The sequence below is a fragment of the Leptodactylus fuscus genome, chromosome 1, assembly GCF_031893055.1.
Source record: "Leptodactylus fuscus isolate aLepFus1 chromosome 1, aLepFus1.hap2, whole genome shotgun sequence".
NCBI classification, from domain to species: domain Eukaryota; kingdom Metazoa; phylum Chordata; class Amphibia; order Anura; family Leptodactylidae; genus Leptodactylus; species Leptodactylus fuscus.
The window spans coordinates 326799647-326820120 of NC_134265.1; the positions used below are offsets into that span (position 1 = coordinate 326799647).

At 43.9% G+C, this 20474-nt stretch overlaps 2 protein-coding genes across 3 annotated transcripts in view; both read left to right on the forward strand.

Annotated features, from left to right (window-relative positions):
• The window catches only part of LOC142218831 (ADP-ribosyl cyclase/cyclic ADP-ribose hydrolase 2-like), a 29687-nt gene extending 24033 nt beyond the window's left edge, over window positions 1-5654 (forward strand). Inside the window, exons 7-9 of the mRNA XM_075287824.1 lie at window positions 789-881; window positions 3695-3781; window positions 5510-5654. Coding sequence (XP_075143925.1) covers window positions 789-881; window positions 3695-3781; window positions 5510-5654 — 325 coding nt within the window. The remainder of the gene's footprint in view (window positions 1-788; window positions 882-3694; window positions 3782-5509) is intronic.
• Window positions 5655-13677: 8023 nt separating this feature from the next.
• GRPEL1 (GrpE like 1, mitochondrial) lies at window positions 13678-19627 on the forward strand. 2 transcript variants are annotated; one of them, XM_075260939.1, is made up of 4 exons: window positions 13678-13796; window positions 15660-15813; window positions 17321-17402; window positions 18901-19627. In XM_075260939.1, the coding sequence occupies exons 1-4, from the start codon at window positions 13723-13725 to the stop codon at window positions 19245-19247; spliced, it is 657 nt and encodes a 218-aa protein (XP_075117040.1). In that variant the 5' UTR covers window positions 13678-13722; the 3' UTR covers window positions 19248-19627. The 2 variants fall into 2 exon arrangements, with proteins under 2 accessions (XP_075117040.1, XP_075117048.1); XM_075260947.1 differs by having other exon boundaries at window positions 15660-15798.
• Window positions 19628-20474: the final 847 nt, after the last annotated feature.

Genomic DNA, 20474 nt, shown 5'->3' on the forward strand with positions numbered 1-20474 from the left:
GAAGCTGAGCTCTTTGATATATAGGGTTATATGATAGAGGAGAGAAGCTGAGCTCTGTGATATATGGGGTTATATGATAGAGGAGAGAAGCTGAGCTCTGTGATATATGGGGTTATATGATAGAGGAGAGAAGCTGAGCTGTGTGATATATGGGTTTATATGATAGAGGAGAGAAGCTGAGCTCTGTGATATATAGGGTTATATGATATAGGGAGAGAAGCTGAGCTCTGTGATATATAGGATTATATGATAGAGGGAGAGAAGCTGAGCTCTGTGATATATAGGGTTATATGATAGAGGAGAGAAGCTTAGCTCTGTGGTATATAGGATTATAGGTTTTCAAGCAGGATTTCTGAGTAAAAAGTCAAGTAACTTCTGAGAAGACTCTTAGTAGAGATAGTAAGAGTCCGGCTTATCCTGCCCACACACAGCGATTGCCAGCTCTCCCTGTAACTGTGTACACAGAGGATTCTCAATCACTGTGTGCAGGTGGGTCAGCAGGACTCTCACTGTGTCCCCTAGGAGTCCAGTAAGGGCTCAGCTTCTCTCGTTCCATCATATCCTGCTTATAGGACAGCACAAATGACCTGATAAGATCCCTTTAAATAGACACTTGTTGAAGGAACTTGCCATTGAAGGAAATAAACAACTAGTGAATTACTAGTAACCTTATAATTTTTATGTTATAAAGAAAATGTTTACCTAAAATCTTTAATTTTCGCATTTTTCTTTATTTTTTCTTCTTGATCTCACATCATTCATTATCATTTTCTTTTTACCCTATGAAGTTTTTTAGCTGACTTTGAAATTCCAAATTTTCAAAGAGACAATGTTTCCAGCATTAACATCTGGGTGATGGATGAAATAGATGGAGTGAATGTGTAAGTATCAATAAATCTTCAGAGTATTCAGGATTCACAAATATTACTCTTAAATGGGGTTCTTTGCTTTGGTCGGTCCTCATTTCTTAAAGGGTCCCCCAGTAATAGGGGTATATTGCTCTAGGATCACCAGTGATCAGTTGTAGGCGACCTTGCGGGATCTGACAACAAGTGTCCTGTTTTCCTGCAGCGCCACCACAGAGAAAAGAAAGAATTACACAGCTTGTGTTGATATCAGTAGGGTGTCTTGGTAACGTTTTGATATGTTGGGTCCTCCCGAGAAAGATGTTCTTGGTAGCTGCTTTGCACTTTGGTTAATATGAGGAACTTGAATGACTCTTCTTTATTGTCTCTATTGAAATTTTATTTTTAAACCAGACATTTCCTTTAAGAACAGAATTATTTTGTGGTGTGTATGCTAATGAAATTAATAGAAATAATCAATGGAGCGGAGGGGGCTAGAGAAAAGATTAGAACCGTGCTGGAATGAATGGAGGGGCGCTTATTAACCCCTTAATGAGCTGAGCCCTCTCCATAAGCTGTATAATACTGACAGTACCTGCTACTAATAGCCATGTTCAGTGCCAGCACTAATCGCGGATGTTAACTGTTTAGATGCTGCAGTAAATTTAACTGCAGCATCTAAAATGTGCAGCATTTTATAATGACCATCACTCTCTGGGACGTCAGCGGTTGCCATTACAGACAGGAGTCTATTGAAGGCTCCCAGGCCATTCATTACTATGGTTCTATTACACATTGCCATAGAGGTAATCACTTCCGGTATGTATCTGGTGTTAAAGTGAAGATTTTGATATTTAGCTTACCCGTCATTGGGTAACTGCCCTGACCTGATTCAAGAAAAACGGCAGCTTTTGTCCGGAAAAAAATGTGCTTTCTTATAACTTCTGCGAGGGGCACAACACTTTATGAAAGCCCATGATTTTGGCAAATAGTCCAAGCAAGTTCACAGTGGAAACTACAACCATGAAACCCTTAAAACAAAGGAATTTGGTGGGTGGGGGGGGGGGGGGCAATGACAAAAAAGACCTTATTTAGAAGTTTAGATATTATTTGCCATCACTCCTTAAAAGTTGGCACACCTTCTGGGTCCTGCAGAACCCTCAACACAACCATGGCATCAGGGAACTGCATCAAAACAAGCAGCGGGGGAAGGGGGGGGGGCAAAAAGAACATTTAGGGGCGGCATGAAGCTGTGAAAGGGTTGCGGCTGTTAAGAAGGGGATGAGGATATAGAATAAAAATATCATTGCATCTGTCAGAAGCCAGCTTACAAGAAGTATCAGGTATGAGTAGGCAAGAATAAGGGGATGTTCACATTACCGTTGGTGGCCGCTCAGCAGTGTCCATGGTTATTGTCCGTACAAGATTTTAGCAATGGACCCTAGCTGCTCCGTTTGCAATTTCCAATAATTTCAATAGGATTTTATCTTGTGTCCTTTAGTATCCATTTGTGTCTACAATCGTCCATTTTTTCAATTGGACAAAAAATTCCAAAATGCAGGACTTTTCTGTCCGTTTGAAAAAACAGACGGCAAGTGTCCGTTATTTTTTTAACATTGAACTCTATGGGCAACGGACATATAATGGACATCAGTTACTGTCCATTTGTGTCCGTCATGATAGGTGTCCATTTTTTTTTTTTTTTTTTTTTTTTTTTTTTAAACGGACACCTTCTGAGCGGACATGAATGGCAGTGTGAACCTTACCTAAGATAGATACAGTTTAACATAGAAAAACAAGTAAGTAGATAGAAAGATAGATAAACTAGAGATAGACAAATAGATATAATATGATAAGGGTGGATAGATATCAGATAAATAGAGACAGACACAGACATTAGATAGATAGATAGATAGATATTAGATAGATAGATATTAGATAGATAGATATTAGATAGATAGATATTAGATAGATAGATATTAGATAGATAGATAGATAGATAGATAGATAGATAGATATTCGATAGATAGGAGATAGATAGATTACATATTACAGATTTTCCATCGGGGCTTTGGAGACCTTTATTGGCTAACCAGAAAAATGATATTTGCAGCTCTTAAAGCCCCGAGGCTCCTTCTTCAGGCATTTACACATGAATGACCAAGAACACAGCATGACACTGTCAAGATGTTACACAAAGGCAATGAGCCCATGTAGTGATATGTTCCTAATGGGAAATTCATAGCCTGTTTTCTAATAAAAGGAAAGTAGATAGGTTAAGTATATTACAAAAATGTTCTAATCCCCCCCCTCAACACAATAGCAAAATAAATAAATAAATAAATAAATGTGGTTGTTACATTGTTTCAAGCATGGTCCATATATCGAACACATAGTGGGACAATAAAACTTCTGGAACATTTTCATGCACATCCTCCAATATGATGTACAAGATACTGTGTATAAGGTGACCATTAAAGGAATTTACATAGCTAGAGAGATATGAATAAGACAGGTAAACAGATAAATATAAGACAGATAGATGATAGATTTTTGTATGGGGCTATACACCCACAATTTTATTTACTGTGGTCCACCTGTGGTGACATAGACACACATGAAACAGACAGATATAAATATATATGCAATAGTTAGATAAGATAGATGATAGATAGATAGATAGATAGATAGACAGACAGACAGACAGACAGACAGACAGACAGACAGACAGACAGACAGACAGACAGATAGATAGATAGATAGATAGATAGATAGATAGATAGATAGATTAGATAGATAGATGATAGAATCTTGTAATGTTGAGCCTTCTGTTTTCTCGTGTCTTTCAGGGACTCGTGTGGAGAGAATAGCACTGCTGTATTACAGTCGGTCTTGTCCCGCAGGGGGTTTCTATACAACTGCTATGACAACTATAGGTAAGGGATAATACATTGGTTATTAATAGATCACCATTAATAAATGTGCCTGTAATTATAAGACGTGTCATATAATTGTCAGGCCTCGTTTCTGGTGTCGTCATGGTAACAGGATCTGGGTTGTATAACCAATGAGTCCTAGACGCTGTTCCATACATTGCGGTTGTACATCTACAGCTCTATTTTTAGTCTTCCTTTCTAAGCAGCCGTGATACACAACATTCTATAAGGCCGAATTCACACGCCATGGATAACTGTGGATTAGCAATGGAAAAAAATTAAAAACAACAAAACTGTCCGACTCCAAAATATTCGTCTTTCAGACAATCCACAACCCAATAAGCTTTGTGCTTTAAAATATAAAGACAATGATATTCTCACCTTGGGCTAAGGATCCCATTGAGGAGACGCAGCATTTCTGGCTGAATTTTCATTGCTTTTTCATCATAGCTTTTTTAGTTGCAGTTCGCCTCAGCTGTGGTTAGTGGCGTAATAATGGTGATTGCAGGGACTGCGCCCGCGACCAGGCCCAGCAAGGTACAGGGCCTGTGGCCAGCTGGAGATGACCAGGGCCCCATACAACTATGAAGCAGTCAGGGAAAGCCTGGTTCCCCGACCGTTATACATATTGTAAATGAAAAGGTGCCCCAGCATGTCGCCAGGCCCCTTTTCAATAGATACTAGACTAGGGGAGGTGACTTAAAATAATAAATAGTTATACTCCCCTCTCCTGGGCTTAGTGTCCTCTCTGTCGCTCTTCCGTCATGTGAGTGAGGCCTGTGATCAACCACCAGCGGTCAAATGGGGCGCAGCGGCCTAATGACATCAGTGTACCCTCACGTGACCGCTGAGGATCAATCACAGCCCTCAGCAGGGATGTCGGGAAGATGGCCGAAGATGCTGAAGACAGTCGGAGCCAGTACGCCCAGGAAAGGTGAGTATTAGTGTTTATTTTTATTCACTTCCCTGGGCCTCCGATTATTATACTCAGGGGTGTGCGGAGAACCCAGAGTATAATAATAGCACCGGACTGGAGCGATGTCTGGTCTTCCCTAGAGCCCTATTCTGAAAGGGGTCATCTCTGATGAAGAGCAAGAAAAATTTAGTTTTTATGGGTTTTCAGCACTATTTTCTTTGACCATAAAACCATAATGAAAGAAACATACTGATGTTACAAGCACATTGGGGCAGATTTTTAAAGATTTTTAACGCCAGTCTTCATAACCCTCAAGGCTAAGTTCACATCTGCACTGGACGTGCAGAAACGGTTGTAGAGAAAAGACCTGCATGGAGGACTTTTTTTTTCTCCACCACTTTACGGTGCAAACCAGGCAAACCCCATTATACTGAATGGGATCCACCGGCCTTTGTGTGTAACCGTTGTTTCAGCTGATTGTTGTTCAGGTCCCCAAGTGGACCCCAATGACTAAGACCATGGTGCTGATGGGCTATTAGCCTAAGCCGGTGAGAGGATGTGCACCTCATTTATGACGAGGTAAATGTCTCCTCTTGAATGAGGCGTTCCTTCTGTCCTACCATGTGGTTTTTCGGGAAAGTGGCGAAGGTGGCACAGGAATCTAAAAGTTGCAATTTTTTTGCACAAAACATCAATTTGCTCACAAAATTGTGACTTTTAAATCATTAAAACGGGTGTGCAAGGCATAGTAGATCTACTCTATATAATGACAGATTTCCCTGCATTGTAATAAGTGTCTATCTCCCCCACAGACCAGTCCGGATCCTGCAGTGTGTGGACTTTCCTGGTAATCCAGCCTGTGTTACAGATAGTGGAAGTGGATATACAATATCATGGATGACAATGGCTCCTGTTTGGTTTGTTATGATTATCAATTGTGGAAATATACTTCAATAAAAAAATAAGATGTCTTCTCCCCATTATTAATGGTGTCTGTTCTGACCTGTATGATAGTGTGGCCATAAGAGGGGCCAAAGATGACAGTGTCCTTTTACTGATATCCAATATGTCTGCAAACACTTGTACTGCTCCATACTCCAGTGACATCATTTAAAGGGGTTGTCAATTAATTTCTTTTTGAATTGCCTATCCTTAGAATAGGTCATAAATATCTCATTAGTACAGGTCCACCTCGATACCTACACTATATACTGTACATCACTGGAGTAGAAGCAGTTGACTCCGGTCCCTGCATAGTGGCTGGGGCTGGTACTGCAGCTGTGCTCCTATTCAGACACACTATCACCTGTTTTATCGTGGTTTAGGATGAGTTTCGGTATAGACTCCGAATGGAATACCGGACGCAGATATGAACGAAGTGTAAGGCTCTATTCACATTTGTGTTGAAGATTCTGTTAGAAGACTCCATAGCAGATTCTATCAAATATCATGAACACCGTAACAGAAAAGTGATGGACCCCATTATAGTCAATAGGGATCTATTTGTGTCTGCCATATGATAGATCCGTCTAGATCTGGATTTCACTTTACTGTTCCTATAATGAAGATGTGAACACAGCCTAAATAAAGATATCAGAAGGCTAAATAATCTAGTCCTTTCCCCCACATTTGTAATTTTATAGGGTATAAGGAGCAGCCAACACCTCTGGTACTATTTATCTCTAGAGATGAGCGAACACTATTCGAAACAGCCGTTTCGAATAACATGCTCCCATAGAAATGAATGGACGTAGCCAGCACGCGGGGGGTTAAGTGGCCGGCCACTTCCATTAATTTCTATGGGAGCGTGCTATTCGAAACGGCTGTTTCGAATAGTGTTCACTCATCTCTATTTATCTCCTATAAAAGTGGCCAAAAGTGAACCTTGCATTTCTGGTGCCTTTGTGGTGCATTTTTTGTGCAGCATAGCATCACCACAGGTGCATCAACACATCTCATCACCGGCGCCCCACTCACCACTTTTGTAGAGTAAAGTGAATCCCATCCACACATTGCATAAAAATACCATACCTCCCAACCGTCCCGATTTCCGCGGGACATTCACGATTTGGGTGACATGTCCCGCGGTCCTGGTTGGAGGGAGGTATGTCCCGATTTCAACTCAGATCTGCGTCCAGAGGGCGCCGATCTGAGTTGAACACATACGCAGCTGAAGCAAGGAGCTGACACAGGTCAGCTCCTCGCTTCGCCGCTGCGCGCCTCTCTCGCTGACAAATGCGGCTGAAGGAAGGAGCTGACCTGTGTCAGCTCCTCACTTCGCCGCTGACACCGGCTCCTGGCTTGTAGACGCGATGTGACACATATGCGGCTGAAGCAAGGAGCTGACACAGGTCAGCTCCTCGCTTCAGCCGCATATGTGTCAGCGAGAGAGACACGCAGCGGCGAAGTGAGGAGCTGACCTGTGTCAGCTCCTTGCTTCAGCCGCATATGTGTCAGCGAGAGAGGCGCGCAGAGAGCGGCGAGGGAGCGGAGGAGAAGGTAAGCTTAATGGGAGGTGGAAAGTGAATCTGGGGGCAGATGAAGGAGAGGACGGCATGACACTGGGGGCAGAGATGGAGAGGACGGCATGACACTGGGGGCAGAGATGGAGAGGACAGCATGACACTGGGGGCAGAGATGTGGGGACATGAATTTGGGGGCAGAGATGGAGGGGACATGAATCTGGGGGCAAAGATGGAGGGGACATGAATCTGGGGGCAGAGATGGGGGGACATGAATCTGAGGGCAGATGAAGGGTGTATATGAAACTGGGGACGAGATAGAGGGGGGGCATATAATTTACGGGTGACTGTAGGAGGATTATACTGTGTGCGGGCACATGAAAAATTTACGAGTGGGCGGAGTCAACACAAAAGTGGGCGGGGCTAAATTTGCCGCAGCGCACTACGCACACCGCACATTTCGTCCTTCTTTCAGTTCTTCAAAAGTTGGGAGGTATGAAAATACATCCAGTGAGCATGCCGCGATTTCCAAAACCGTTATAGTTTTGGAAATCTCAGCATGTCATTTATACCTACAGAAATGCCTGCAATTTCCCTATAGGTATAATAGAAGCAGAAAGTCTGCAAAGGAAACCTCTCCAATCCTGATGACAGGCTCCTTTTAATAAAACATCCTTTGATTCAGATGCAGTAAGCTGCTGCCACCTGCTGGTACCAAGACGAAGAACAAATTAATCGTGTGGCTCTACGATATTTGCAGCATTTTCTGATGTTGATAGAAATGTAATTTATTTTTCAATAACCTACATGTATTGTATTTATTCAGCAAAGAAGGGAATATTCAGAAATCCCAGTGAACAGTAGAAATGTTCCTACTACGCTACTACCTGATGCTGACTGCAACAAAGACAAGGACTTTTTAGTCAAAGGATGGCAGGTGATCTTCCTGCAGGTCCTCACGAGGGATTCTCCACAGCCTTACAGTACAGATGTTGGAGTAAATCATATGGCTGGAGTAAAAGCCATCATAGACTTTCCATAAGGAACAAACCAAGCACTGTATATGTGCGGACTGTACGGCTAAACATGATATGGGCGGTCTGGATTTTACTAGTTGCTGTTATCTCTATGCACTGCTTGTTTTCCATTTCTACCCTCGGGAGGATCAGGGGCATCAAACCTGCGGCTACTGTTACACAGCAGTATTAATAATATGGAGTATTTCCTAACATATTTGCAAAGGCTCTGGTGCTCCATTTCTCTACAACACAGCACTACCTTATTGATGCCACACTAATGTAAAAATATCAGCTTCCTGCTCCCACCACTAGGGATGCTCTGTATACAGCTCTTATACAATTATGCAGGTGCCCCCTTGTGGTGGTAAAAGGGAGATGATAAATTTACAATGATATTTTTTGCTCATAACAAGCTCTTGTACTATGTATTATGTATTAGCAGATAGGAGACATTTCTATACATATCTGCTGTGAGCACAATGACATGTTTGATGTCTAGTATGTAACACAATGATATACAGTGTTGGCTAAAAGTATTGGCACCCCTGCAATTCTGTCAGATAATACTCATGTTCTTCCAGAAAATGATTGCAATCACAAATTTTTTGGTATTATTATCTTCATTTAATTTGTCTTCAATGGAAAGCCACAAAAAGAATTGTCAAAAAGCCAAATTGGATATAATTCCACAGCAAACATAAAAAAGGGGGTGGACAAAAGTATTGGCACCATTTGAAAAATCATGTGATGCTTCTCTAATTTGTGTAACTAACAGCACCTGTTACTTACCTGTGGCACCTAACAGGTGGTGGCAATAACTAAATCACACTTGCAGCCAGTTGAAATGGATTAAAGTTGACTCAACCTCTGTCCTGTGTCCTTGTGTGTACCACATTGAGCATGGAGAAAAGAAAGAAGACCAAAGAACTGTCTGAGGACTTGAGAAGCAAAATTGTGAGGACGCATGAGCAATCTCAAGGCTACAAGTCCATCTCCAAAGACCTGAATGTTCCTGTGTCTACCATGCTCAGTGTCATCAAGAAGTTTAAAGCCCATGGCACTGTGGCTAACCTCCCTAGATGTGGACAGAAAAGAAAAATTGAGAGATTTCAACGCAAGATTGTGCGGATGGTGGATAAAGAACCTCAACTAACATCCAAACAAGTTCAAGCTGCCCTGCAGTCCGAGGGTACAATAGTGTCACACCGTACTATCCGTCAGCGTCTGAATGAAAAGGGACTGTATGGTAGGAGACCCAGGAAGACCCCACTTCTTACCCAGAGACATAAAAAAGCCAGGCTGGAGTTTGCCAAAACTTACCTGAGAAAGCCAAAAACGTTTTGGAAGAATGTTCTCTGGTCAGATGAGACAAAAGTAGGAAAAGGCATCAACATAGAGTTTACAGGAAAAAAAGAGGCCTTCAAAGAAAAGAACGCGGTCCCTACAGTCAGACATGGCGGAGGTTCCCTGATGTTTTGGGGTTGCTTTGCTGCCTCTGGCACTGGACTGCTTGACCGTGTGCATGGCATTATGAAGTCTGAAGACTACCAACATATTTTGCAGCATAATGTAGGGCCCAGTGTGAGAAAGCTGGGTCTCCCTCAGAGGTCATGGGTCTTCCAGCAGGACAATGACCCAAAACACACTTCAGGTCAGCACTAGAGAATGGTGGTGAGAGAAAGCACTGGAGACTTGTAAAGTGGCCAGCAATGAGTCCAGACCTGAATCCCATAGAACACCTGTGGAGAGATCTCCTGATGGCAGTTTGGAGAAGGCCCCCTTCACATCTCAGGGACCTGGAGCAGTTTGCCAAAGAAGAATGGTCTAAAATTCCAGCAGAGCCTTGTAAGAAACTCATTGATGGTTACCGGAAGCGGTTGTGCGCAGTTATTGTGTCTAAAGGTTGTGCTACCAAGTATTAGGCTGAGGGGGCAATTATTTTTGTCCCATTTTTGGAGTTTTGTGTAAAATGATCAATGATTTGACTTTTTTTCATTCTCTTTTGTGTTTTTTCATTGCAAGCAAAATAAATGAAGATATTAATACCAAAGAGTTTGTGCTTGCAATCATTTTCAGGAAGAAACTGAGTATTATCTGACAGAATTCAGATAACACTCGTTCCTTATTATATTATCATCATATTACTGTAGTATTGTGCACAAACTGCAGGGATATGTTCCTATTGCAGTATCTTCATATTGTTTCTATATTGTGGACCTATGTAGTGAAAGACAATATGTATGTGGACAGTGGTGTAATTTGCAGATCATGGGCCCTAATGCAAAATATGTACTGAGCCCCTACTAACTATGTGTTATCTATAATACAGGATTCATCCAATGTTTTAGAGAAGCCTGTGGGATACCTGATGTTTCAGGGCCTGGTAGTCAGGACCGCACCTCTAATGAGGCGTAGTTAGGCAATGGGCTCAGGTGGCACTTTGGAGGAATTTGATTTTTTTTTTCTAAACTAGCGCAGGAGGGGGCTGCTCTGAAAACAAACCGAGCGGCCCTCTCCTGAGCTGGTTTAGACCTCTGGAGAATCCCTAGCAGGTATCGACCTATTTACCTACCTCTCTGGGCCTGCTCCTGGCTACCCCCACTTCTCCTTCTTCTATAGGACCCCCTGGGCGGCTGTGAGCAGGCCCAAGCCAAGGCCGCGATCCCCAACTACCATCATTATACTCGGGGGTCTTTTCAGAGGAAACATAATAAACAGTGTTACTCACCTCGCCTGGATCTGGTGTTACTCCAAGCAGGCTTCAGGCCTGTATGGTAATGTCCCAGAAGGCACGTGGTCTGGGACAATACCATACAGGCCTGAAGCCTGTACTAGCAATATCATACAGACTCGAAGCCTGTGCCAGCAGTAACAGCCTGTTACTGTTAGCACAGGCTTCAGGCCTGTATGGTAACGTCCCAGTAAAGGTATCAAGTAAAGGTCCCAGCTGAACATGTCAAGTAGTTTAGAATAAAAAGACGTGTCCTACTATAAGACACACACCAGGTTGAGACAAAAATTACATGTGTGTGTCCACAGAGGCTGTCTGCCCCGCAGACTAACTACAGGGCATACATACACATTACAGGGTATACACACACATGTGAACATTGGGCATTTTATTTTTACTTAACTCCTGATATCGGTCTCATTTGTTATATATTACTAGCATTTTGGCAACAGTAATGATTTCAGTTCAGACAGGAGTGAGGTAACACCAACACAGCATAGGAGTTAGACCCCCTTACACGTTGTTACTTCATGCTTGTACAGTGTTCCAAAATGCCGTTCTATAGAAAATACATTGCAACCAGAAATGTAGCTTGGTAAGTATACCTAAAATATTGCCAAACAGATGGCATAGAAGCCGACAGCCATGAATTTTCAGTAACAATCATCGCAAATCTGTTCCAGCCTGAAAAAGACTATAGCTCCCTTTTGGGCACATGTACCATAAGGTAAGACCTGGTTCACATCTATGCTCGGGTTTACGTTTGAGGAGTCCGCTTGGAGACCCCCAAACAGAAATCTAATTTGCCTAAAAAAGTGGGTTAACTAGACTATGATTGGGTCTGTGAGGTTTCCATTCGGTTTCCGCCTGAAAGGGGCAAAAAATGCGGAGAGAAAAGCAGCGCTTGCAGTACGTTTCTCTCCGCAGGATTCATGCAGACACCGAGTGGAAACCACATGGACCCCATTATAGTCTATGGGGTCTGTGTGGTTTCTTAGCTAATCGCTTTTTAATGCATATAGGTTTCCATTTAGGGGGTCCCCAAGCAGACACCCTGAACGGAATACCGAACACAGATGTGAACCAGGCTTAACAGTGACCAACCGGCACTGTCGGATAGAGGGCCCTGCCCACAAAGGCTTGCAATCTATGAGGGAAGAGGGATAGAGACAGGATTCACTTTACTTGGACTGTAAAATGCAGCGTTACTGCAGAGGCTGTTTCCATTAGCTTTGTACTGATAAGGAGTGACTGGTTATCAGAATTATCAGATTAGAGGCACAGAACATATATAAATATATATATATATATATATATATATATATATATATATATATATATATATATATATATATACATATATATATATCCCTCCCAACCATCCTGATTTCCGCAGCACATTCACGGATTCGGCGTCTTGTCCCGGTTGGCAGGAAGTATGTCCCGGTTTCAGAGTTGAATACATAGGCAATTAAAGCAGGAGCTGTCACAGCTCAGCTCCTGCTTTAACGCTGCGCTCCTACTCCTGCATGTGTAGGTGTGATGTGATGACATCACATCAGGCCTACAACTATGTGAGTGGAGTGAGAGCGGCGGGGGAGTGTTTGAAGGTGAGTATAAGTATTTGTGTTAAACAATGAGGGGAACATAATGTAGGGGGCCCATGAAACTGGGAGCAGATGAATGGGAGGAAGATTGCACGACATTGTGACAGATGAAGGGGGGGGGGGGAGAACGGCATGACACTGGGGCAGATGAAGGAGGGGAGAACGGCATGACACTGGGGCAGATGAAGGGGGGAGAATGGCATGACACTGGGGCAGATGAAGGGGGGAGAATGGCATGACACTGGGGCAGATGAAGGGGGGAGAATGGCATGACACTGGGGCAGATGAAGAGGGGGCAGCATGACACTGGGGCAGATGAATGGGGGGAGAACGGCATGACACTGGGGCAGATGAAGGGGGGAGAATGGCATGACACTGGGGCAGATGAAGAGGGGGCGGCATGACACTGGGGCAGATGAATGGGGGGAGAACGGCATGACACTGGGGCAGATGAAGGGGGGGCGGCATGACACTGGGGCGGATGAAGGGGGGGAATGGCATAAAACTGTAGGCAGAGATGGGGGGACATGAAACTGGGGGCAGAGATGGGGGGACCTGAAACTGGGGGCAGATGAAGGGGTTATATGAAACTGGGGGAGAGATGGAGGGGGGAATATAATTGACAGGTGACTGTAGGATTATACTGTGTGGGGGCACATGAAAAATGAATGAGAATGGGCGCAGTCAACATAAAAGTGGGCTAAGTTTGCCGCGGTGCGCATATTTTGTCCCTTTGTCCCCTTATAATGTAAGGTCATGAATCAAGCATCACCTAGGACTGTTAAAACATAGCCTCCCTTCCAAAAACAGTGCCTCACCTGTCTTTAGGCTTTGTCTGGTATTGCAGCTCAGCCCCAATGGGTGCTGCTATCTTTGGAAGAAGGCACAGACATCCCCTTTAATTCCAGGCTACAGACTAGCTGTCACAGCGCACATATTACAAGGTATTGCACAAGTTCTCACCGCAAGCCCCGCCCTCTGACCCCTGCAGCCAATCACCGCGCACTCTCATTCGCAATTTCTTATTTGACATTTCAACTCCTCTACAACCATTCTTGACTAGGTTGGCAGCATGACCTTGTCCCTTCTAAGCATGCGCAGAACTCTTTTCTACGCAGGTTATTGGCTGAACTACTAGCTAGTGGGTTAGGCTGAGAGGCGGCTTGTCCTTTGCGTGCAGTGCGTGAGTGCTGAGAAGGGGCAGACATGGCGACCAGGGGCCTGCGGATACTGGGACATAACCTGAGGACCTTGCTGCGGACACATAGGGCACCGCTGCGGTAAGAAGAATAAGCCCGGGGCTGCCGATAGTCATGGGAAAAGACATGGGCTACACGTGCTTTTCTTTCCACTATGCTTGTAGCTTCAGCAGGACTTGCTGGTTATTGTAGTTCTCCAGGTGCCAGAGACCTGCCAGCTACATGTAGCAGAGCTGAGGATGTCTCTGTGCATTACTATATGCGGGACTGCAGGTCATCAGTATGACCGAGTCAGCACTGCTACATCTCTATCAGACTGGAATTTTGTAGAAATTTGTAGAATTTTTTTTACAATTATTAACGATTTTCTTTTGAAATGGAAATTCTGGCAGCGTTTGTAAAATTGACGCAGCTGTAAAATTAAAATTCATTGAATAATTGGTAAAATTTCTATTAAAGTTATATTATATTTTTAGGAATTATTTCCGCAGCATTGTGTACGCAGTTCTGATCATGTGATTTCTTGGACACCCGGTGCGGTGTCTTTATCATTATGGGGGGGATATGGGTTGATCCGGTGGCCGCAGCAGTGACATTACATAACCTGTGGTGTGAGGGGGCAGTGTAGTGTAGTAGACATAGAATAGACCTGTATAACGCTCCATCAGTCAGCATAGCTGCCTCCATCCATCATGTGACCTCCTTGTCCTTGGACATTGCCGGGGGCAGGGCTTACATCATCTCTCAGCAATACTTCACTTCAGGCATACAAACAATTGTGTAATGTCCCAGTTATTAAAGGGATTGTCCAGGCAGCTTTATTTTATTCAGGCTCGGTTTAGTTTTCTTTCGAGGTCTGCGTTTTTTGGGTGGAACTTATTATAGCCTATGGGTTCTGCAGGTAACTACTGTTTTAAGCAAATAGGGTTTCTGTTTTTCAGGTCCCCAAGCGGACACGAAGAACGGAAACCCGAACAGTAGTGTGAACCTAGCATCACTTCTTCCAAGAGTTTGTTCCTGGAGATTCTGGGGACCACCCCAGGGTTGTTCTCACTCCTTCTTGGGGTACTTACCTGTGCTCTAGGTCCAGCATGAAAAATAAACCCCGGAAGTAACAAGTAAATAAAACACCCTGAATGACCCCTTTAAGGGGTGTAATGGTTACAAGTAGGTTCTCCAGGAGATGTCAGTGATTTGGCTTCGCTGTCTATGTCACTTCCAGTGGCTTTTATTAGCTACCACCAAATAGGTTAGGATTGCATTTAGGAGAGTCCTATTTACTGACTGTGACTTAGACAGCACTACAACTACAAATGCCAAGGTGGAGGGTGGATTGGCTAACATGCCCAACCACATGAGGGAGATGCTTCTTTTAACCGCTCTGTTCTAGCATCAACCTAAGTTATTAATCCTTCACAATTTCAGCAGTGCACGCTTTATGGCCAGGGACTTATGGCTACCTCTTTGGTGGTTGGCTGGCAGCCATCTTTCAGGTCACCTCCCATAGACATGAATGGAGAGCCGCTGCACATGCACGATAAAATTTCAAAGTTGACAAAAAGACGGAGGGTCAGGGACAAGCAGAAAATAGGAGTGAATGAAAACACATAACTTCAGCCACTGACTGCTGGACCCCACTCATTATGAAAACTGGGATCTGTAAGTGTCCCTGAGCGTCCCATGTGAATGTAGTGGTGGTGTGCATAGACAGTCACTTCTATGAAATTGACTGCGGGCAGGCATCATCTGCACTCAAATGGGACACTTGGAAACCTCTGTTCTTGTGATTGGTGAGGGTCCTAGTGTTCGGACCCCAAGCTAAGCGACTTTTATCCTATATCTTTTGGATAGGGAAAGACTGCCACTAATCCTCATTACCCCTGATAGTAACTTGCTAGTGAAAGGCTTAAGCAATGCTCATGTACTCTTCCCTTTCTGCATTAGGACATGTCCACAGCTGATGTGCACAGCGGCTCAGCAGCCCAATAACCCTGTGCAGGAAAGAGAGGAGGAAAAGGGTAAAAAGCCAGCGGAGGAGAGCACAGAACAGCTGACTGCAGAGAAGGCAAAGCTAGAAGAGCAGGTGAAGGATGTGACGGTGAGTGCTAAGAGAATTATGATCCCTATAGTCTGCCATACACACAGGATCATTGGGGGAAGATTGTAGGCTGAGGCTCCACGATGTGGAAACACAGCTTTTTCTTGTTGCAGATTTTGCTGCGTTTTTTTTTTCTTTTTTGAGCCAAAGCCAGGAATGGATTGAGCAGAAGGTAGAAGTACAAGAACTTCCTATATATTTTCCATTCCTATTGTAACCATTCTTGACTTTTGCTCAAAACAAAAAAGCAGCAAAATCTACAACAAAAAATAGCTGCGTTTCTACAACGTGGGGCCTCCACCTTATACAGTTTTTACCAGACTTTGTTTGGGCTAAAACATTTTGGCACATGGGTGGATGTACTCAGAAGAAGGGGGCATCCGCAGCGATTCACAGATTTCCACACTGTGTACAGAGCTTGAGGGTAAGTTCACACGTAGTTTCTTGGTCAGGGTTTTGAGGCCGTATCCGCCTCAAAACCCTGACCAAAAAGACGGCTCCCATTGAAATCAATGGGAGCCGTTCAGGAGTTTTTCCGGAAGCGAGATGCTCATTCTTCAGGCCTAGTGACCATTCGGCCTGAAGACCCTCCCTCCTCCAGACTAGGCCCATTCATTGGGCCTAATCCGGAGCGGAGCGCACTGGCATTCATACCCGGCTTTTGGTTCGGAACTTGAGGCGGCCTCCATCTCAGGTTCCGGACCAAATATCGCCGTGTGGACTTGCCCTGATGCAGACAATTCTGTGCAGTGGTCGAACCACATGCTACTGCAGCTCAGCTCCTGTTCGCTCTTCTAAAAGCAAGAAATTCACTCTAGTGGTTCCTATAAATGGCTGTTTAGTAACAGTATCAGTGTCCGACCCTTGAAGCATCATTCTGGTTATTGTTGGGAAAGAAAATCAAATTTTCTATGTTAGATTTGACTGGCCTGATCTTCTGTTCTTTAAGAGATAGACGTCAGAAGCATCTGGTTGTTGCCCACTCTGCTCTCCTCATGAGCATACCCACGTGGCTGCTGACTGCACTACTAATGCCATGTGTGAATTCAGCGCCTCTTGATTCCCCTACTATATACACATTGGATTATATCTTGGCTGTGCTTCACTGTCCATTACAGATCTGTAAATTTGAGAAAATTTTCTTCACCCACATACAAAGTTGTTGTGGAGACCTTTACCAGCTAATGTGGGTCCTATTGATAGAAGTATAAGACACATTATATCACCTCTGTTGTCAGGGATTTGTTTTTCACCATTCCCTATCCTTTTGTATCCTCGCGGAGACAAGCTTAGTCTGCTCTCCCTATTAAGAACAGATGCACATTAGGCCGAATCCAGTATTCATGTGTATGAGGGTATAGGGAGTGAGATCATATGGGTATGGCAACCTGAGTAGATTGGTATATGAACCGTGTTTCGGCAACACTTTCCTCCTGACCCTTCTTTCCCAGTATATAATGTCTGGAGTTTTCTAATCGTTTTTTTCTTTTTTCCTGTCTGTCCCCAGGATAAGTACAAGCGTGCCTTAGCAGACACAGAGAACCTGAGGCAGAGGAGTCAAAAAATGGTGGAAGATGCAAAATTGTATGGTGAGTAGCTGGCACTGTCTGTCTGGATCATCACTTTTTCAATGTAGGTGGACCTTTGGGCAAAGGAAGACCTACCAATATTATGTTGAATGTTAATAGAGGATATATGGAGGATCCAGGGCTTCACCTTTACTTTTTGTGATTCTGTAGAGATACAAGCTTCACCAGCATGTCCATAAACCCCAGCCTTCAAAAAAATTAATAAAAACTCCTTGTCCTTTTCCGATACCTCTAGTTCCTGGTCCTATTTGGACACATTGGGGGGATCTATTAAGACTGGAATGTGCTAAACGACCTGCCATAGATTTCCTATGTAAGGGTAAGTTCACACTGAGTATTTTGGTCAGGATTTTGAGGCCGTATCCTCCTCACAATCCTGACCAAAAAGACGGCTCCCATTGAAATCAATGGGAGCCACTCAGCAATATGCTTATTCTTCAGGCCGAGTCGCCTCGCGATTCGGCCTGATGACACTCTCTCCTCCGGACTAGGCCCATTCATTGGGCCTAATCCAGAATGGAGTGCGCAGCTGGATGCCGGTGCAGTGAACCAGCTTTCAGTTGCGGCTACCCTTATTTCAGTCAGAAACCTGAGGCTTCTGGGCCAGAAAACTCCGTCTGAACTTACCCTTAGACTCCAGTTTTCTGGCATGAGTTATACTAAATTTGTCAGTTCGAGGTATCCTTGGCCTACTCTGCTTTTCCCACTTTCACAAAGTAGTGAGCGAGGTGCAGAATGATGGATGTAACGCATTTTGTGGGAAGTGCTGCGCATCAAAAATGCCCCACTTTAACACCCAGAAAACTGGCATAGATGGGTTAATAAATTCCCCACCACTGACTGGCTGAGTGGCATTACCTGCGTGTTGAGATAGGACCAGGAAGTGGAGAACAATGGGAACCTGGTGTTAAAACAACAGTGGTGAGGGATTGGGTTCATGAGGAATGTTTTAGAATAAGATGGAAATCCCACAAACAACCACTTTAACATTCGTAGACATGCACGTGCATTGATACCTGCCTGGTAGTGAGGACCCTAGACAAGGGACATCAGACGTGTGTGATGTATCCTATACATATGGCATAGAAGTCTATGATTGGAACCTTTCTTTAAAAGAGTTCACTAATATGACTGATCTCCTATTCACAGAATGATAAGGTACAATTTTTGGGGTTCTGACTACAGACAAGGGTCCTTGCAATGGAGCAACCGTAGTGCAGATGTGTTGTCACCCGGTGGAGGGACTTCTAGAGATAGCCGAGTACAGCGCTCAGCTCCCTTAAGAAGTCTCATAGAAATAAATGGAGCTGCAGCATGTCTGTACCCCTGTAGTTTCATTCAGACAGGGGCACATGCAGTTCCTTGTTCACTATGACTGATGGGTTTGCAGTGCTGCGACCACTACCAAACTACAACCTAGCCCCTCTCCTGTTGTGAGGAAACCTCTTTCGGTTACAGACATGGAATGTAATTCTATTGTATATTCTTACATTTAAAGGAATACAAGGGTTCTGCAAGGATTTGTTGGAAGTGGCCGACATCTTGGAAAAAGCAACTCAGAGCGTCCCCAAAGAGGAAATCAAGGATGACAACCCTCATCTGAAGAACCTCTACGAGGGGCTGGTCATGACTGAAGTCCAGATGCAAAAAGTCTTCAAGAAGCACGGGGTAGTCAAGCTCAACCCTGTGGGTGCAAAGTTTGATCCTTACGAGCACGAAGCCTTATTCCACACCCCAGTGGAGGGCAAGGAGCCTGGCACCGTAGCCTTAGTCACTAAAGTAGGATACAAGCTGCATGAGCGTACATTGAGGCCCGCGCTGGTAGGTGTAGTGAAGGGGACATAGGTCAGTTTTAACATCCATGTTGTTCAGTCACCGAGCAGGCGAATATTTTGTCATTCCAAATATCCCAGTGTTTATTTGGAATTTTAATGCCCCTTCAAATTAGGCAAGCGTTAATATCCCAAGAGGAAATCTCAAAATGACCGTATACATTATTCCCCATCCGTGCCACAGCGGAGAGTAGGACTGGACTGTGCCAGTGGCTTCTACAACGGAGACTTTCATTCCAATTTTGCGTTCCTATTCTGGGAGAGTATAGGATACTGAAGGACTATAGAGGTGATTATATAATTATTATATTGTGCGGTCTGTACGCTGCAGCGGGAGTCCTACAGCGCCGCTTTCTGGGATATATTACCCTGAATAAATATTTTTCACAATTCTGTTTTTCTCCCTTTACTATTCTGTGCTAGACACCTATTTTCCTCATCTGAAAGTGAATATGAGCACCATAAGGGTCCAAATTCTGAGTAATTTCTTTATAGTTGTCACAGTTATGTATTAGCATTAAAGGGGGTTTCTGTTTGGAAAGTATTGAAAGCCTCTCCTTAGGACAGGTTATCAATATCACCTCATCGGTGAGGGGTTTAATAGTCGAGCCAGGCATATTTTTCTGTTCTTTCTGGTGCACGCTGTTCATAAATATGTTGTAACTGTAGACAGAATAGTGTCGAAGTGTTTGTTACATGGTTCAGCTGCTGCTCAGTCTCATTCAAGTGAATGGGGCTGAGCTGTAATACTAAGCACTGCCATTACAATATGTACAAGACTGTGCTTGGTACGTGGAACGTCTTCTGTTGCCACCTGAAGGCTGCAGTCTCTTCAAAGAGCTGATCTGTAACTATATATATATATATAATATACACACACACACAGTTTTACCTGTGTACCTTGGTCACTATTTCTCAGATTTACCAGCCAGAACAGTATTCTGGGAGAGAGACTCCTAGCACTACAGTTATCTATGGTCCCTTTCCCTGTACACTGTTCGGGGGTGGTAAATTTGGCCAACACGGGGACAGAGTTTCATGGCTGAAACTCTGATTGTGTGAATGCCAGGGGTAAGGTTGTAATTTGTCACTAGGAATTTGCTGGCCGCCTGCAGCAACCACTGGAGAGCCAATGACATACCGTAACGCACTGGACTATAAGACGCACCTAGGTTTTAGAGGAGGAAAATAGGGAAAAAAAAATTTGAAGCAAAAACTGGTAAAATATTTAATATATGGG